At 40.7% G+C, this 17,767-nt stretch overlaps 2 protein-coding genes across 2 annotated transcripts in view; one reads left to right on the plus strand and one right to left on the minus strand.

The window, feature by feature from the left end:
* The window catches only part of UBP1 (upstream binding protein 1 (LBP-1a)), a 44,834-nt gene extending 32,533 nt beyond the window's left edge, over positions 1-12,301 (plus strand). Inside the window, exons 11-18 of the mRNA XM_009321162.1 lie at positions 1,326-1,429; positions 2,267-2,321; positions 2,505-2,598; positions 5,596-5,686; positions 6,440-6,549; positions 8,077-8,219; positions 8,802-8,853; positions 10,418-12,301. Of these exons, the coding sequence (XP_009319437.1) occupies positions 1,326-1,429; positions 2,267-2,321; positions 2,505-2,598; positions 5,596-5,686; positions 6,440-6,549; positions 8,077-8,219; positions 8,802-8,853; positions 10,418-10,455 (687 nt within the window). The 3' untranslated portion in view covers positions 10,456-12,301. The remainder of the gene's footprint in view (positions 1-1,325; positions 1,430-2,266; positions 2,322-2,504; positions 2,599-5,595; positions 5,687-6,439; positions 6,550-8,076; positions 8,220-8,801; positions 8,854-10,417) is intronic.
* Positions 12,302-12,552: 251 nt separating this feature from the next.
* Positions 12,553-17,767, minus strand: part of FBXL2 (F-box and leucine-rich repeat protein 2) — a 46,059-nt gene continuing 40,844 nt past the window's right edge. The window contains exons 14-15 of the mRNA XM_009321174.1: positions 15,485-15,697; positions 12,553-14,495 (exon numbers count right to left, since the gene is read on the minus strand). Coding sequence (XP_009319449.1) covers positions 14,388-14,495; positions 15,485-15,697 — 321 coding nt within the window. The 3' untranslated portion in view covers positions 12,553-14,387. The remainder of the gene's footprint in view (positions 14,496-15,484; positions 15,698-17,767) is intronic.

A 17,767-nucleotide genomic window follows, 5' to 3' on the forward strand; every position in this document is an offset into this window, starting at 1 on the left:
GAGCGGGTAACGCTAGAAGGTCATAGAAGAGCGTGCGCTGTGTGAATGGCACTGTTTGTAGTCTAAAGGGTGGCTCTGACTCTGTAATCAAAGGCAGTGCGTACACAGCGGCTGGCAAAAATACTGATTGGAATCAGATCTCGGACAGATGAAGAAGAATTTCCTAATTTTTCAGCTATTGGTATGCAAGATGAATTTTTTTTAAATTGTATGCGCCATGCTGGGGAACTTGGACTGGAGTCCAGCACAGAAATGTTGTGAACTGTTTTACAGAAGATGGCAGCTGGTATTGCGCTCATTTACCGTTTCCCCCAGACAGCGAAAGGGTCTTTCAACACAAAATTGTTGCAACATGTTTCCATTAATATTAGGTCATACTTGTTCCCCACCCCCCGCAAGGCTATGATATAACTCTGGAAATTTCCTTACAGGGTATTTAGCTGGTGCATGATAAGTATATCAGAAATGTTTGTTGTTTTAACAGGCATGGGCTTAGCTTACTTTATCTTAGGCAGTTTGCTTGTTTTAATCCTGTCCGTTTGTCTTTGAACATACCAAAACCTGTTCGGGTTTTATTTTTCTTTAAAATACTGAATTTGCAATGGTATTGTAAACACTAAAAGCTAGTCTCATTTTGAAGGACTTTTATCATGGTGGTTTAAAAAATATCCAGAAAAAGACTGACTAAATTGGACAGCTGGCTCATCGTATACTTGTGATGACTTAAATTTGTGTATAAAAATTCCAGTTTACCAAGCAGTTTAGAGAAGGCAGTACATGTAAGCATCATTTTAGTCCTGCAGTAAATTCATAAAAATTTTCAATTCACAAAATTTCTACTGAAAATTCCATTTGTATTTAATTGCTGTCAAGGCAGATGCATTAAATTTATCCACAAGGTGAAATCTAGCTTCACAGTTTTGCTTACTGTTGGTGAACAGCTATTGCCAAGTCATGATACCTGCAGTTTAAACAGCCCTTCATCCCTTTTAGGATGAAACAAGTTTTTTCAGCAGATGGCTTGGGGTGGGTTGGTTTTAAATGGAGTAATCTGTACAGGTCTTCTGTCAGTTCCACCACTAAAACTTTCACTTTGTCAACAGAAGACAGTATAAATAGGAGTCATCTTGAAAGAACAAGATAAAAGAAAAGTGATTTTTACCTGGAGTATGTGCATGTAATGTGTGGGATGGAGGGAATCTTTATTTGGAATTACAAATCAAAATTCTCTGTGGAAAAAACCCTGGCTTTAAATGAAAGAACTGTGCATCAGAGTAAAAAATGTATTGTCAAGAGAAACTTAAGTTTTAATTCTTTATCTTCAGTGCTCACCATGGCCTGATACTCCTACAACATTTGTAAACAACAGTCCTACTCCTGCTCCAACTTTTACCTCTGCTCAGCATAATACCTACAGTGTCCCAGACAGGTAGGTTTCTTTTCTGTATCCTAATTAAAGATAACGTTTTAAAATGAGGCTTATTCAGAAGTGTTTTCCGAGTAAATCTAGGAGCTTGCAACCGTTTTCTGGTTGCACCGAGGAATGAGAGATTGTTTTGACCTATATGTTTATTTTAGAGTTTGACACTTACATCATGTGATTCAATTATAACATACTTCTGCTGCAACATTTTTCTTTCTCACTATACATCGCTGGAAACTTTTCTTCTTGTCCTTTGCCATATAACAAATACTTTACATTTTAACTATTCTAATTTAGTCCTTGACTATGGAAACTATTTAGCTTTTTTCAGTAAGAACAGTCTTCGTTCCCCTCGTACACAGTTAATATAATTTGCAAGAAAAACCCCAGCAATAATCTTTACAAGCTTTTCAACAGAAATTGTATTGGTAAAAACATTTTGTATTGAGGCATTAATTAAACTACTGTAATTAAACTTGGGTGATCAAGGAATGATTTACAGTGGTATTGTCTGTTTTGTCTGCCTTGCATTTTACTACCTCTTCCTCAGTCACCCTTTAAGACAGATAAGTGGCCCTATAACCTCCCGTGAGCATTGGTAAAGCTGCTTCTCCAGATGATGAAGAATACACAGAATAGGAACCAAATGACTTGCATATTGAAGTGTGATGATCTTTCTCTTGAGCTTAACTTGTGTTTCACTCTATGCAGCGTTTAATTTGTCTTTCAACAGTGATACTTCTTGTTTCAGGAATTGCAAGTTATTTTTCAGCAATGCTTAAACATTTTGCGTAATAAAATTCTAGTAATACTTTCTTTTCCCCCCCCCCTTTCTATCTGTAGCAATTCTTCCTCCCCAAATCATCAAGGAGATGGAACCTCTCAAGGGTCTGGAGATGTGAGTGTTTGCTTTCTGGTACTGATCACGCCTATATTTGTATATTTGTGTCAGAACATTTGATTTATACATACTTTGATATTAATAGGTACTGAGGAAGTGTGTAACTGAGGGAGGTTTTTTTAATGGTTTGGGGTTTTTTTTTAATATCCAAATTATCATATCTGATCTTGTTTCTTACAGCAGCTTCATCCTTCAGCCACAATCCAGGAAACTCAGCAATGGTTGCTCAAGCATAGGTTCTCTACCTATACAAGGCTTTTTTCAAATTTCTCAGGTATCTATAGTTTACTTTTTTATTTAGAGTCTTTCTTTGTGTTAGTGAGCAAGTTTTGTGTGGGAAAATAATTCTCTAAGAACAAAGTGGCATCAGTATTTATTGTAATTTACTGATTTACTTATTAAATGTCCAATTTGCATTGAAAGGCATTTTTTTTTCTAGTTGCGTTTTGCACAAATTCACCTTAACACCCAAAAGTGAAGCTAGGTTTTTTTCCCTGACGATAGTTCACAAAATCATTTTAGCCTTGATTAGTCCTTTGAGAAAAATAAATGAATTTGGTGAGCCAGACCAGCAGGCCATCTATTTTGCTAGGCCCTTTCCTAATGGCAGCCAGATCTCAAAGAAGGTGCAAGAAATTGCTAACATCTGCCCCATGTTACATCTTTTCTTAGGAGTTAAATTTAATGGTAGTACATGAAGCTTTCATCCTTCCGAACTCTGAAGCTGTGAATAGTCGTCTTATTCACAGAAATGACAAATTCTTTTTTGTATCGAACTCTGCTTCAGTGCCACGCAACAGGAGAGTGCCTTTACCTACATGTATTTTTCTTTTTTTTTTTTGTTTTTTCATTTCAGCAGAATGTATGATTGCTCTTCCTTAAACGTGTGTCAGTGTAGTTTCCACTGTACGTATGGAAGCAAGAAACAGCAATAGATGCACCATCTGGGGCTGTGGTTTGCTGTTTGCTTCTTTACTCCTCCATCTAATTGTGCAAAGAGTGGGATGACACAGTACACACCATGAGTAAAATTCCTTCTCCGTTTTCTTTGGTGAGACCTGATGGGGAGAATCTGATGAATAATTCCTGCGCTCTGCCTCTTAGCTTAGCTCATGCTTCTGCCAGAATTCCCTTTGTACCAGGCATCTTCCCTGGTCAAGACCACGTTCGGTCAAGGCCGAAAGTACAGATTCTCTGAGGTGGCGTTCTTGAAATCTGTAAGACTCGAAGTTTTGTCTTTTCTGTAGCTAATTAATTCTGTTTGCTGCCGCCTAATGTTTTGTGCCTAAAATTCATACTGTTTTCTGCTAGGATGTACAAGTTCTGAGAAATAAGCTCACGTTTAGCCTTTCTGAACAAGCTGTGAAGGTGTCATCTGAGCCTGAGAAAGGAAGTTCTGCAATCTCACTAATGAATGAGACAGTATTTGCAGCACCTTCCTCAGCAAACACTATGGAAACGTGGTGTTGATAAAAGTCATTTATGTATAGTTCCGGTGACATCAATATGGGCAGCAGTAACTAAAATTTTGTGAACTACTGCTAACAATAATATAGTAATATAACGAAAATAACTACAGTTTTGAGACCCCAGGGGCCCACGATGTTTTCCTATGCACAGGCAGTATGACTTCTCCAAATAAAAACTGACCAGACCTCGAGATGGTAGTGAGGCCTCTGGAAAAACTGCAGCTTTTGGTACACAAGAACATGATTTCTTTGAGGGAAAAAAACAAAATAACATATATATATATATATATAATGTGTAAGAACCACTTGGCACTACTAATGATCCTAGCAATAAATTGGTGCCGTCCTGGGTTCCCTCCTCAGTGTGGCTCAGTACGCCTTCTAGCAAAGCAACCTGTTCTTGTACGTCAGTGGGCAGCACTGCCGCAAGCTTCCCTGGAACCAGCAGCACCTACCAGCTCATCAAGACTGACACACTACGGCTCCTTAGTTAATCACTGACACGATGATTTTCTTTTAAATACCAGGGACCCTAATGGAAAAGCACAATATTTTATAGCCAACCCTTGTAGCGTTGGAAATTGACCATTTATTCTGCTGCTGCTGGTTAGTTTTTGATCTGTGCTTCTTGTATTGTGATTGCTAAGCTTTCTCAGTAAACTTCAGTACCAGATTTCTGACAAAGACTCCTGGAAAACTTTTAAAGCAGTTCTTCTTTTTCATCATTATCTTTATATGTTTATAGAAGTCAAATACTGGCTGGCTGACAGATTTTCTTTGAAGCAAGAGGTGTAGTGTAGCTTTTTTAATACTTCTTCAGGTGTGGTGTTTTTTTTTATTACAGTACTTAAGGGCTACGATGACAAATTATTTTTGCTGGCTTTTACCTATGCATTCCTCGATCGTCTATGGAGTATTTTCATGAATAAAGACTATCTTTTTTTTCCCGTCCTCCCACTTATCTATTACAGTGACTGATTTTTCAGACTGTTTTCTTTGTTGACACCCATGCTGCTTCTAAGAAGGACCTTTCCTTCCATTTTGTGTCTAGATCTGCTTAGTACCTTTCATTGCAGCTTCCTTTTCTAAAGTACGTGTTCTGGGAAGCAGTTGTTTTCACAGACCACTTATTCCCAGGACCATTTAAAAAAGCCCCGCTTTTGGTTGGAAGCATCCCGTAACCTGGATACACCCCATACGCTGCTGATTTACTGATTTGACCACACTGATTTAGATATGCCAGCCTTTAGCAGCATCTTCTATAAATGAGTGCACTGTGATAACCTAATAGTAATATAACGAAAATAACTACAGTTTTGAGACTGTATATGGTCTCAAAACATATCATCATAGAGGATATGATGCATTAGCTGAATGTCTGGGATGATTCATGAGTGTCACTGCATGTTACTGCATGCAAGGAAACATCAAATGTCTTGGCTCTGTATTTTCCGTGTGTCTAAAATACATTAACCTGGGTGTCAGTCAAATCTTTGAGTCATTTAAGCCATTGCCTGGATAGAACAATCATCTGTCTCTACCAAAATTGCGTGCCTCACAGACTTTGTACTTTTTTGAAGGTGAGAACACCATCAAGTGAAACTAACCACCTTTGGAAAATTGGTCGTTTTTCCTTAGTGCCAGCTAGGGCCTACTCTGAATTTTACTTGCTTGTTTGTGTTTGCAGGGTTCCATTTTTATAATGGTGGAGTTTGTTATTCTTGGCTTAAATGAACATACGGTTTATTTTAAAAAGTATATATGTTCTAAAATAAACTTCGTACAATCATGTGTTTCTCCAGGTGCTGATTTATTAAAGCTGACAAGAGAAGACCTGGTACAAATCTGTGGTCCAGCCGATGGAATTCGGCTATATAATGCACTGAAATCCAGGTAATACATCGAATGTGAGGCTGAGTGGCTTTTGTTCCCTCGGTTACTAGAATCCCCCGTCCTTAGAATTGGGAGGTCTGGGAAATCAGTGTCAGGATGGGCCTCGATGCCTGGGTGAGCTGTCTCAGGAATTGGCAGCAGCACCCTGGGGTGAGCTGTCTCAGGAATTGGCAGCAGCACGTTTAAAAAGAGCCTCCTGTGTACGCCTTCGGGGCAGACCCCCGATGAGACGCAGGCACTGACGAGTTCAGAGGCAGGCTGTAAGGCTGCTACCAATGCAGTTGGGCACTGCCGGCTTCTTGGGAACAGATGGATTTGTTGCCAAGACACAAAACTCCTCACTTAGGGGAGCTAAGAACAACCCGAGGCCTCCTGAGGTTACGAGCGTGGCATGCTAACACAGACAGCATCCCAACTGACGTATCCCATTCTGGCTGAAATGGGTATTTGTTACCATTGACCTTCATAAGAATTGTCATCGTTACGCAGTAGTTATGTTCCAGGATTCCAACAAGCAGCATCTTGATGAACTCGGAATTGATGGAAGTTTTGTTAAAATGCGGTAGCATCTGAGAGACCGCTTACCATTATATTAATTTTGTGGGTGGTTGGTGGTTTTTTTTTTTTGGTCAGTGAAAGAAAACATTTCACGTATACCCTTACGCACAACAAATCTACATTTGTGGCATACCAGTTTCTGTATTTCCAGGGCAAGTAACCTTTTCTCTGACAGGTGATTTGTTTGAATTGCAGGTCTGTTAGGCCCCGTTTAACAATCTATGTCTGTCAGGAGCCATTAAGGAGCATACAACTGGAAAGACAAGATGCAGGCAATGGTGATAGCAGCAATGGTGCAATATACGGTATGGCGCATAGGGGGTCTCTTAGCATACCATTTCTGTGTCTTAAAAAGTCTAAAACAAGGTAGATGGGAAGGAAGGAAGAAAGAAAGAATAGTGAGGAGGCGGAGTTTCTGTTCCTGGTGTATACAGAGAAACCATAGGAAGTTGTATTCAGAACAACATTGCTGTTTTAACACTGCATGGGATGAACAGAACCTTAAAACCTCTCGAGGTTAAATCACTGGGGGTTTTTCAGTCCATTGATAAAACTAACTGTAGTTACATGGTAATTAACTAAGGAGCTCTCAAACTGGCGGTGCTATGTTGTTACAGCTAAGGTATTAACCAGATGCATGTAGGTGCATGCAAAAGCTGCGCGCAAATAGAATCGTAGAATCATTAAGGTTGGAAAAGACCTCTAAGATCATCGAGTCCAACCGTCAGCCAAACACCACCATGCCCACTAAATGCCCGTAAATAAAACGCTTAGATTCTTTCCCATTGTCAGTTAGGTTTTGCTGTCATTTTCTGTGCCACTGAACTAAAACTGGTAGAGCTTGGACAAGGAAAAACAGCCAAGCAGCGTACGGGCTCATGATTTCAGTATTATTTTCCTGAGAGATAGCTCGTTTCGACACAGATGGCAACTTAATATTTAATTGTAAATCCACGTCAATCTTACAGTTAAGAGAACGGAGCTGTTTGAAATGGTTATTTTCTTGCTCTTGAGTGACGAGACCTCCCTCCCCAACCAGCTGAAATCTGTATAGGCTGCTGCTGTAATAATAGTAGCTGTGTATTTTCCATGCAAGAATTGAGGTGGAGGAGGATCTGTAAATAGGGTACCATCTCTGCCAAATACACATTTTCCCCCTGGATATCTCCAGTCTTTGGTTTGGGACAGAAGAATGTGCAAACATGGAGCTGCCAAGGGCTTCTAGCACTATTAAATAAAGCTATAGAGCTGTAAATACAGCATCAAACTGAATAGCTGCTTTGTCTTACTGTCCTGTTTGTTTGTGGTGGTGTTGCGTTCCCCCCCCGCCACCCTTCAGCTCTGAGATGATCTGTAAGAAATTTATTCAGACAGCTGAAAAAGGCTTTCTTTACAAAAAAAACCCCAAACCTACATCCTTATTTAAAGCAACAGCGTAGTGATGTAAGTCGGACGTATTCCCTGCTTCTTTTGAGACGGTCCAAAAGGACTTCCAAAGTCATCTTTAGGTGACTCTCTGAAGCTCCGTTTAAGTCTGTTTGACATTGCTGTGCCTTTTTGTGCAGGATACAGGAAAAAATGTGGAAGTTGCTTTCGGTATCAGAGCAAACAGAAGCCTCCCCCTTGTCAGAGAGGTGTGCTTGTGACTTTACCTTGGAAGAAGAGTCATGGCAGTTCATGCTTCTTAGTGAGAACAGGGGGAGAGTAAAGTAAAGGTTTCTAGCTTTTAAAATTTTTTAAAGCTGGGGTATAAACAAATTCAGATTTTTTCATACAGCTACTTGTTATCAATTAGTACCGTGCTTATTTAAATATATTGTTTTTTCTTGTAGTTTATCATGCAATCTACTTAGAAGAAATGGCAGCCTCAGAAATCACACGCAAGCTTGCTTTGGCATTTAATATTCCTTTGCATCAGATCAACCAGGTTTACAGACAGGGTCCCACAGGTATCCACATTCTTGTTAGTGATCAGGTAATGGAAATTTTATTTTCTTGACAAATTGTACTTATGAATTACATAGAATGGAGGGTTTTCTTAAGCTTGCTTCTTTATTACTGTTTTTTCTGTTCGATAATGCAACCTAGTATTTTCAGACATTGAGTATTTTTTCCTTTACATTAAAATGAGCAGAAGGATCCTTTACATGTCACTCTACCTGAATAAACTCAAATTATGAGAAGAGAAAGGCAACTGGTCTATATAGTTCTGACGTGCCGCAGTAATTACTTAGTATGTATTTCTTTTGAACATGTCCAAAGGCAGGGAGCATTTAAATACTGTTGAACTCGGCTTATTCAAGCATCTGCTACACATATTTAGAGTTCCAAAAACACAGCCAACAGTAATAGGGCTCCCAACTGGTCGTCACATGATTAACAAGCAGTATTTTGACAGTAATGTATTTTCATTTAATTTGGTATATGCTTGTCACTTGCTGAATAAAACCAAAAATAGCAATTGCTTATAAAAGGCTGTGTTGAATATCCGATGTATTTATTTTTTGCATTGGTCATACTCGGGTCACACTCAAAACAACTCTTTTTTTTTTTTTAGATGGTTCAAAACTTTCAAGATGAGAGTTGTTTCTTATTCACCACAATAAAAGGTACGGTGTCTTTTCTGACAGTCCAAAACATGATTGTTTATTCTACCAAGGAGCCTTCTTTAAAGCAGAGTACTATTCTAGTAAAACTTCCCCAAGCAGAGAGTAACGGCAGAGCCAGTGAAGGCTGACGTGCGAAATAAAATAAAACAAAAATCTGCATACAGTAGTGGCAGAAAATATCCATGAGTTCCTCCTCTCTTAGCCAGGCCTTTCAGCCTCTGCGTAGCACCTCAGTCCTTTCTCCAAGCTTTCGGTTCAGAACCAGCGCAGCACTCGGTAACAAACCTCATTTAAAGTTCCGTCAACCGTCACCGAACAGTGCGTGCTGTTAGTAATCGTCGAGAATGGTGACGTTTCAAAATAATTAAAAAAAAAATAATAACCCTGGAAGTAGTACCACTGAAATGGTAACCGAGTCCCGACGGTTGGCAGAACTGAGTATAAAATCCTGTTCTCTCATTGCTAGGAAATAATCATCTGCAGTAGGTTGTTGCTGCAGGCAGGACGTGGCTGTTTTGCCGGGAAGGCTACAGCGCCTTTCCTCTGCCTAACAACGACTCGCTCTCGTAAGGCCGTTGTTTAGCATCGACTAGTAGACTTGAAGGGGAGCATTCACAGAACAAACTCCTCCGCCCCAGCCTGTGCTGCCAAATGGGTGGAATCGGCTTAGCTGTACGCACGCGGTGAAGCTGGGAGGCAGCCAACCTTGGGCCACAAACATTGTTGTTCAGGCTTCCTCAATGTGTGTTGTGAGTCCCCCCGTTGAAACACTAGGTGTTTGCGATGAATCCCACGCTTTCCTAGGAGTCCAGTTTATTTCTGGTAAAAGGTGCCAGGAAATTGCTATAACCAGGTGGACAAGTTTGACTCCGTGCAAATGTTACCTACGGAAACGGTCCCAACTTTGAAGATCCAATTACAAATTGCCAGTTGTAACATTTTTGTTCAGCACAAGTAGGAGCTTTTTAAAAGCTCTGTTTTTGCTGTAGATGAGCTGTATTTTTAAAGTCTGCTTCACTTTATCAGCACCCTAACTTGAAACTTAAGTGTTCTGTGTCGTATACAATCTATTCACGTGGTTAGTGATTGTTAGAGTCCCGTTCGTCTCCGTTGTTAAGCCTTTTGGCGGTACTGCTAGCTTCTAAGCATAAAATCCACAGGTGGTGGGTTTTTATTAACACTGTTTCCATTTGGCTTTCTAGTTTAAGGCTGAGCATCACAAAAGAGATGATTAAAAACATACGCTAAGGATTTATATTGGTCTTGCAGAAGTTAACTTCCTTCTACGATATTAACTGTCACTGTCAAATGAGGTGGGTTTAATGTGTAGTAGGAAGAGTTCAGAAATAACTGCAAACCGAAGAGATTTTAAGGAGTTAGTTAGTTAGCTATTCTTCAAGCGTTTAGTCTGACGAGCGGGCTACTGATATTTCGCATGTTTCAAGTTTAATAGTTCACAGTAGTAATGAACCACTTCTACGCAGTGAAAACCAAGTCCTTGCTTTGATGTTTTGGTGCGTTGGCTAGTCTATCTACGGTTCTGACACTTTTTTTTCTTTTTCAGCTGAAAATGGTGAAGGTTTCCATATAATTTTGAAGTGATGTCACACAATTGCTAGACTGATACTCCAACGCAGAATGAAGTCCTGCCTAAAGCTTATGAAGATCATCCAAAACCTTAGGATCTAACTTCACCGTATAAGATGTTTCATATTGAAAACACAAAATGACCTTTCTAATGAGCTGTTTGATAGGTGAACTTTCTTATCACTGCCATAGCTAAGTGTCCTCATGAGAGGTATAATGCCATGACAGCTTACGTACAGGCATGGAAGACAATGTAAGCAAAGGTGCTTGCCCTTTACTGAACTAAGGCAAATTACGGCCAGTAGATACAGTTTCTAGAAGCGAAGCACTGTTGCTTTTCTATTCTCTGTATCCAGTTGGAGATGAATGTAAACTCATTTTGGGGCATTTACCTTTCTGTGCCAGTTTGTCTATTACGTGCTTGTACCTTATGCTGGTTTTATTTTTTTGATGTTAGCAGAGCACATATTAATCTGTGTGGAGATGAGTAGTTCAGCTGATCGTGATCAGGTTGTCGGGTCTTCGAGAGTAAAGCTGTCAAAACAGCTTCCCGTGTAAATTGTGTATAAGAGTGTATGTAAGAAGTGTAAATGCCAGAACAGGGCTTTTAAGAAGCCCTAGACAGATGCAATATATGCATGCAGCAAACTGCATTATCAATAGTACCTTATTGGAGGGATTAATATAAATCCTATGGGGTACCAAGTAATTGTGTTTTGCTTTAACAAATTTAATGGAAAAGAATTGCCTATGCATCCTTTATGTTTAGTTTCCTAGGTTCTCTGCGGAGCGCTGCTGCAGTTTAACTCTTTGCTCGTAAAATTGTGGGTTTAAAAATACTAGCAGTGAGAGGTGGATTGTTACGACCGACTTGGTGGAATTACGCTGATGAGGGAAGGTGACCCACTGGCACCACGGGGCTGTCGTAGCTTTCAGCAACGTCAAGTAAATCGCTTAAGAAACACTAAACATACATCATTTTAGTCTCCTCACCAGCAGGTAGATGCCTTGCTGTAGTTGCTATTATGGACAAGTATCTTTCTTACCTTTTCTGTTGACCTTTCTTCCCCCTCCGATCCATACCCTACAGCTGTTACAGTGCCTCTTCCCTATGACCAAATATTTACTTTTCTTTGAAACAGGCAATGTGCTTTTTCAATATTTTGGGTATTTCTTGCAGAGACACAGCATTTCCTAAGTTCACATTAAGTTTCAACTGGTTAGGTACTTAGAGGGGACCGCTTCACAAGGTATTAAGTGACAGCTTCACAGCTGTCGTTTTGTGCCTTTGAAAAGGTCCACCTTCATCTCTGGCTTCAAAGCTTGGGAATAGTTTGCTTTTTCTGCTGCAGTGTTCAAGGTAAACGACGACTACAGCATGTAAAAAAGCAACTTTGATTTTTTTTCTTCGTTCCCTCTTTCATAACTGGCTGGAGTGCTTAGCAGAAAAGCTCTTAAAAGCTGTAGCATTTTGAAAATTTAAATTCATCAAAGCTAGAGTTTCTTTCCTATTTTTGTTTCTTCTGCACTGAAAGTAAAATTTTATGTACTTAAACATTTCTGCCTATAAGTTGTTCATCTTTGGGTATTGTTTGGTCCTGGTATTTTCTTGAACTGACACACTTGTGTCTTTTCAGCTCACACCGTATTCAAATCCAAATGTTTTATAAAAGTGGAAAAATCCTTGATTGGAAAGTATCCAAATATCTAATTTTAAAGAATATTGAAAGTTGTACAGTAGTTTGTCCAGCTCACTTGAAATTGGAATTAAATTATGGCACCAGCAAATCGCTTTTGTTTTTTAATAAGATGTACACATTTCAATTTAAGTATAATAAATGTTTTTCAATAATTTTGTAAATGTGCTTTCTTTTTGTCTACTTCCCCCCCCCCACACACATTAGCGATACTTCTGTGGTTGGGATTTAGATTAACTGCGAGACCTACCCTAGCGATAACGGTAGGTAAAGGTAAATAATGGAGGCAAGCCAGCGCTGTAGTTTATCCTGCACCCGACACACGCACGTAGGTCTTCTGCTCCTAATAGAAAACTTAGTTAAACTTGAAATAATTGAAACAAATTCAAATTTGACATCAGCTGATTGTTTATTTAAGTGTCCTATATCAGAGTAGGTTCCGTTTGGTTTTGTACATCTTTCTTTAATGCGATAGACTTACTTACATTATGTTCTTAGAAAAAAAAATGAGCCAACAAAAGGCAACACATCTTGACATACTGGTACCAGTGGCTTTCCTGGTACAGATGAGAATAAAATTTGCTTAAAACTCTCCATTACAGCAGTATCTTAATGGAACTCTAAGTATGATTGTAACAACACTCCTCCACTTCTGTGCAAAACAAGCCCTGATTGGCTTACTTTGTAGTAGTAAAGAAATGCATGTACTGCACTGCGATCTGTAATTTATCCTCTAAGTTGAGACCTTACGTCCCCATTGTCTGTCAATGTGTGAAGCATGAACACACAACACAGCCGCTGTTGTCCATAAAAGTCTCTCTTCTAATGTTCACACGCCTCTTAAAAAGTAGCTTAAAATTTTGGGGGGTAATTGCAGTACTATCCCATAGCAGCTTCTCCAACTGCTTTTTAAGCCAGTATTTCTATTAGTTTTCAGTAAACACACAGGCCCTGAACTCTTAAAACATACACACACACACAATCACTCTTACACAAAAAAGCTTTCTGAACTGTTGAGTAGTTTATCTCAGATAATTGTTGCTTAACATAAAAAAGTTTATTTATCTAACCCTCTATAGCACTGAAAAACTAAGGATGAAAGCATGGCCTGAAGAGTTAATACATAGATTTTATTATTATTATTATCATCACTCAGAAGTTGACAGCTTCTTAAATAATCCAAATGTGAAGAATTTGGCTTTCTACATTTGAAAACCACAGGTTTGGTTTGGTTCAACTCCTGCCTGCAGATTTATTTGCCCATCTGCTTGCTGTGTCCCTAAAATGGGTGGGACAAACAGCTTGAATTGAATTCCTCGCTCCATCATAGTTCCTGTAACTGAACCTGGTTTCCATTCTTCGTCTGTAGAAAAGCATGAATACACCCCTCTTCCTAGAGCCGCTGCATCCCTTTCCTTACAAACTGAGGAGGTAACTGAGGACACCACAGGGGAATGGCGTTACAGTAAGCACCACGTACGAGCGTGGAGCCAACTGCAGTAGAGCGCACAAGCTCTACCAGAGTGGATTTCTTGCCCCTTTTAAAGGCCGATGGCACTGGGCATAAAATGTGCTTCAGTGACGGGCAAGCTTTATACTAACACGTAGTTCAACTGAACCAAGTTCAAAAACTTGAAAACTCGTGTTTCTATTTATATAGTTAACTTGAGGTACTATCTTACCTTTTGACATTACCTATTATGTCCTGTTACATAATTAAATATGAAGCTGAATTATGAAAAAGTATAAGCTGTTTTGCTCTAAGAGCTCACGATTACCTTGCAATTTTTGGTCAACATCTGCTAAAGCCCATTTGTCCTTAAACCTGGTATTTAACCTCTCGTGTATATTACAGAACAGCAGGTTCAGTTCCTCGGTGTGACGGACTCGAGCCCCACGTTACGTTAGAACTTCACACTGAGTCGTGCTTACAAATGCAAATTAACTTCCAAGTTTAGTGAACTTTCACCAAGTAGCTGCTACGCTGAAATGCCCCCACATTTTACACGGTACTTCAGTTCTCATGCCAACAGAAGGAAGGAGTTACTAATACAAACCGAAGCATCACCAACTTAATCCACAGCTGCACATTACGTTAAGATTTTTACCTGGAAAAAAATGCTTTTCTTGTCACAAAACTGGATGACCAAACACCACCGTTAGGACTGTCAGGAAACCGATTCCTTCCACTGACTTGCAGTCCCATTCTTTTCTTCAACAACAAACTTTTCTGCCTGGTTGCACTTACTGTCAAAGAATAATACAGCATCTGCAGAGGCGCTGTCCGCTCCCTCCTACCGAAGGAGGGGGAGTTACTGGAGCAAAGTAAGCATGAACTTTCACGTGAGGTAGATGAGCCTGCGGATGAAAAGTCTGCATTATAATGGGAGAGAAATAAACTTAACTAGTAAAAAGAAGCAGTACACCTCAATTACCGCCAACAGGTCAGCTCTCATTAAGATTGGTTAGCTACGAAGAAACCATCTATACGCTTGATACTATCCAAGCTGTCTTCTCCTGACACGTAATTCTCGTGTCCCATCCAGCGAAGGCACGCTGACGTCTGGGCACGCACCTGCTCAGGGTTCCCACTTACTTATTTCCCAGTACAGCACCGATCGGCCCGCAGAGCCCTCTGAGAAGAGAGGCGTGTGTTCTGCTGCAGGGGAGAGATGGACCCCTGGCTACTGCAGAGAAACTCGTCTGTGTCTCGTCTCCCATATTCCCTGCGTCTCTCATCCTAGAAAGCAGCATGGAATAGAACAGGGCGTCTGCCCTCGGTAGCCGCTATCAGGGACGAGCTTTCCAATTGCAACAGTGTTTGGACACGGATCTGGGATAGGAAGCTGCAGACGAGTTGTAACAGTACGGCTGAACGCTGCCCCCCAAGGTAGGCGGTCCCTGACCTAACGGGGGAGGTACACGGAGGAAAAGAGTTTGTGGCCGGATTCCAGGGCCTCAGGGCCCTACAGCCCATTAACTGAAATCTCCACGCAGATGGTTTACTATTGGCGCTGCGTATTAACGTGTATTTTAGGAGAGTTAAAGAACGCCACTACACAATCCTAAAAACACAGAAGCCTGTATTTGAAAAAATACAGAAAGCAGAAGATAAGCACTCGCCATTCCAACAGCAAAAGTGTCATGAGTTGTAAACAGAATCGGACAATTATGACGGCTCATATAGAAAAGCTATGTTTAGTCCCTAGAGATGGGCACCTAGCAGAACAACGTTCAGACTCTCTTTTTCCATCCTCCCTTGCCTGGGACATCTGCAGGATTCATACAATCTCAGGCAGTATCAACAGCTCGGGCATTCCCACCGGAGCAAGTCAGCAAACACGTACTCTGATTCGTTTGATTCCAGCTCGCGTGACTTGCTGACAGTCATACAGCTCAATTCTCTCCAAGTTGTGGCAGTTCTCCAGGTGTTCCAGAGTCACGTCAGTGATGAGAAGACAGTTATCAAGCTCCAGGACCTGCAGCCTCTCGTGACCACATGTACTGTTGCTCAGATGAAGAATCCCATCATCGGTGATCAATTCACAGTGAGATAAGCTCTAAAACAGAGAGGCAAACAGTTAACGACATCACTCAGTCCTAAGTTACTCTATCCTCTAAACATCAGAAGTCCTCTTCAACCTCCTTTGTTCTAGCGGTTAAACAGTTACAAAGAGCGTACAGCTGAAATCCAGAAGAGTAACAAAAGAAACAGCTCTGCTTAACAAAAGGGCTGTACTTTATTTTTAACTTTGCTTCAAAACAAGTAGAGTCCCAAAACAAGCATCACCGGCAAACCCCTCAGGCCCCTTTGCTCTCTGTGAACATGGAAATTCTGTGCCAATTGTCACGCACCTCCGTTACCAATGGGTGCAAACAACACGTGCCGCGCCAGAAACAGGAGACAACTTTAAAGGACGATCAAGAACATACAGGAACAGACGAGGAGTTACCGTTTCACAGCTACCATGTTTTCATACATACCACCAGGACCAAGCCTGTGCAAGTCCACATAGATAAAGAACGATCAGACTGGACTTGATCTGCCAAATGATGATTTCAGGAAAACCATGAGCGCTCAGCATCCCAGGCTGTACATACAAGGAGTAATAAACGTCTTGTACAGCTGCAGGAGCAGGTCCTTTCTGCAACAGTCAGCATAACAAACTAAAAAAATTCTGCTTCTCTCAACATATTTTTTTACTCCCTTGAATTTCAAGAGCATGGAAGAAGTTGCAGCATCTCAGGCAGCAGCACCACATAAAGCAGTTTCCTGGTTCCGTCAGGGAATTCATGACTTCCAGAGAAGCAATGATGATGACAACAACAGGAAACAGACTTTCCTCGGAGGGGGCTTAAAAACCACTGTTTGTCACCAGTGAAACGAATGGTCTCAAGTCTTCTGCACTAGAAATGTGCAGGATCTATGAACTCTTACTCCTCTCGCCCTGGGCTCTGAGCGAGCTCCCTGCTTTCTGCTCAGCCCTGTGTCTTGCCCATTCTTGTATCTAAGTCTAATGGTGACTGGTTCTGAAGTAGCATTTCCTTGCCACAAGTATTTTTCAGACAGCAACCGATGAAGAAACACTTGCAGCAATCCAAAAGCCCTTTTTAACTCTGCGCAAGCTAACAGTAGTACTCAAAAGTACCTCCTGCCAATCATCTGAATCAAACAAGTAATCCTTCCCTTCTCTGGGTACAACACATCTATCTCCTTTTACTTCAGCCTGACAAGGAAGCTTGAGGACTACCAACCGTGGCTTACCCTTATTTTACCTCAGCTAGAGTCACGAGCATTTCTTGCCTGCTACCGGACACATGGGGTCTGTCCTGCCCTTTAGAACAACTTGCCCCTCAACTTTTTTCCACCTTTGCTGAACAGGATGAACAAGTAACCGGAGAAGAGGCTGGGAGACAGGTCTGCAACTCCCCTCGAGTTTGATGAGGAGCCACCCCGGCAGCTTCCCTTCAGCTCCAGCTGGTCCAACTTTACTCACTCACCGAGTGTGAGCAGCTGGCAGTGACTCCAAGCAACACCACAACTGGGGCACACGGTCTCCAAAAGGCAACAGAAATGAAGTGCTTGCCCCTATCAACAGCGTTTTATCTATCTTATGACAGTTTACATTCTGCAAGTCTATCAACTCTCCAAATATTTAAGCTCCCTCCTACACCTACTTTCTTTATGTACGTGTTCTGAGCATTTGATTTGGCTCGCAGCCTGGAAACAATCAGCAGTTGCAGGGTTAAAGAACATTTATAATAGACCTGCTGTTTCAAGGAAGGACAGGAGGTTATGTGAAGCTGTCGGCTACGGCAGCAGTCTGCTGGCTAATTAAGAGTTTTCCGTCCCAGGAAGTAAGCAGCTTATAAAATCAGCTTTCCTGAGACACTGTATTTGGTGCTGAAAGGACAATACAGGATGTACAGCTGAGTTCACAGAACTTTGTAAAACAAATATGCCAAACGATACATACTTTGTATTAAACTACATGATTTTTCTGACTTCATAATCCTGTTAGAACATGTTAATAATGTGGAATTTTACGAAGACAATTGCTTGAAATCTTTAGAAAAGAGAGATATGGTCAAATTTGGTTTTTTGTTAATACATACTAAATGCTGTGTAT

The sequence above is a fragment of the Pygoscelis adeliae genome, unplaced genomic scaffold (assembly GCF_000699105.1).
Source record: "Pygoscelis adeliae isolate BGI_AS28 unplaced genomic scaffold, ASM69910v1 Scaffold280, whole genome shotgun sequence".
Lineage (NCBI taxonomy): Eukaryota > Metazoa > Chordata > Aves > Sphenisciformes > Spheniscidae > Pygoscelis > Pygoscelis adeliae.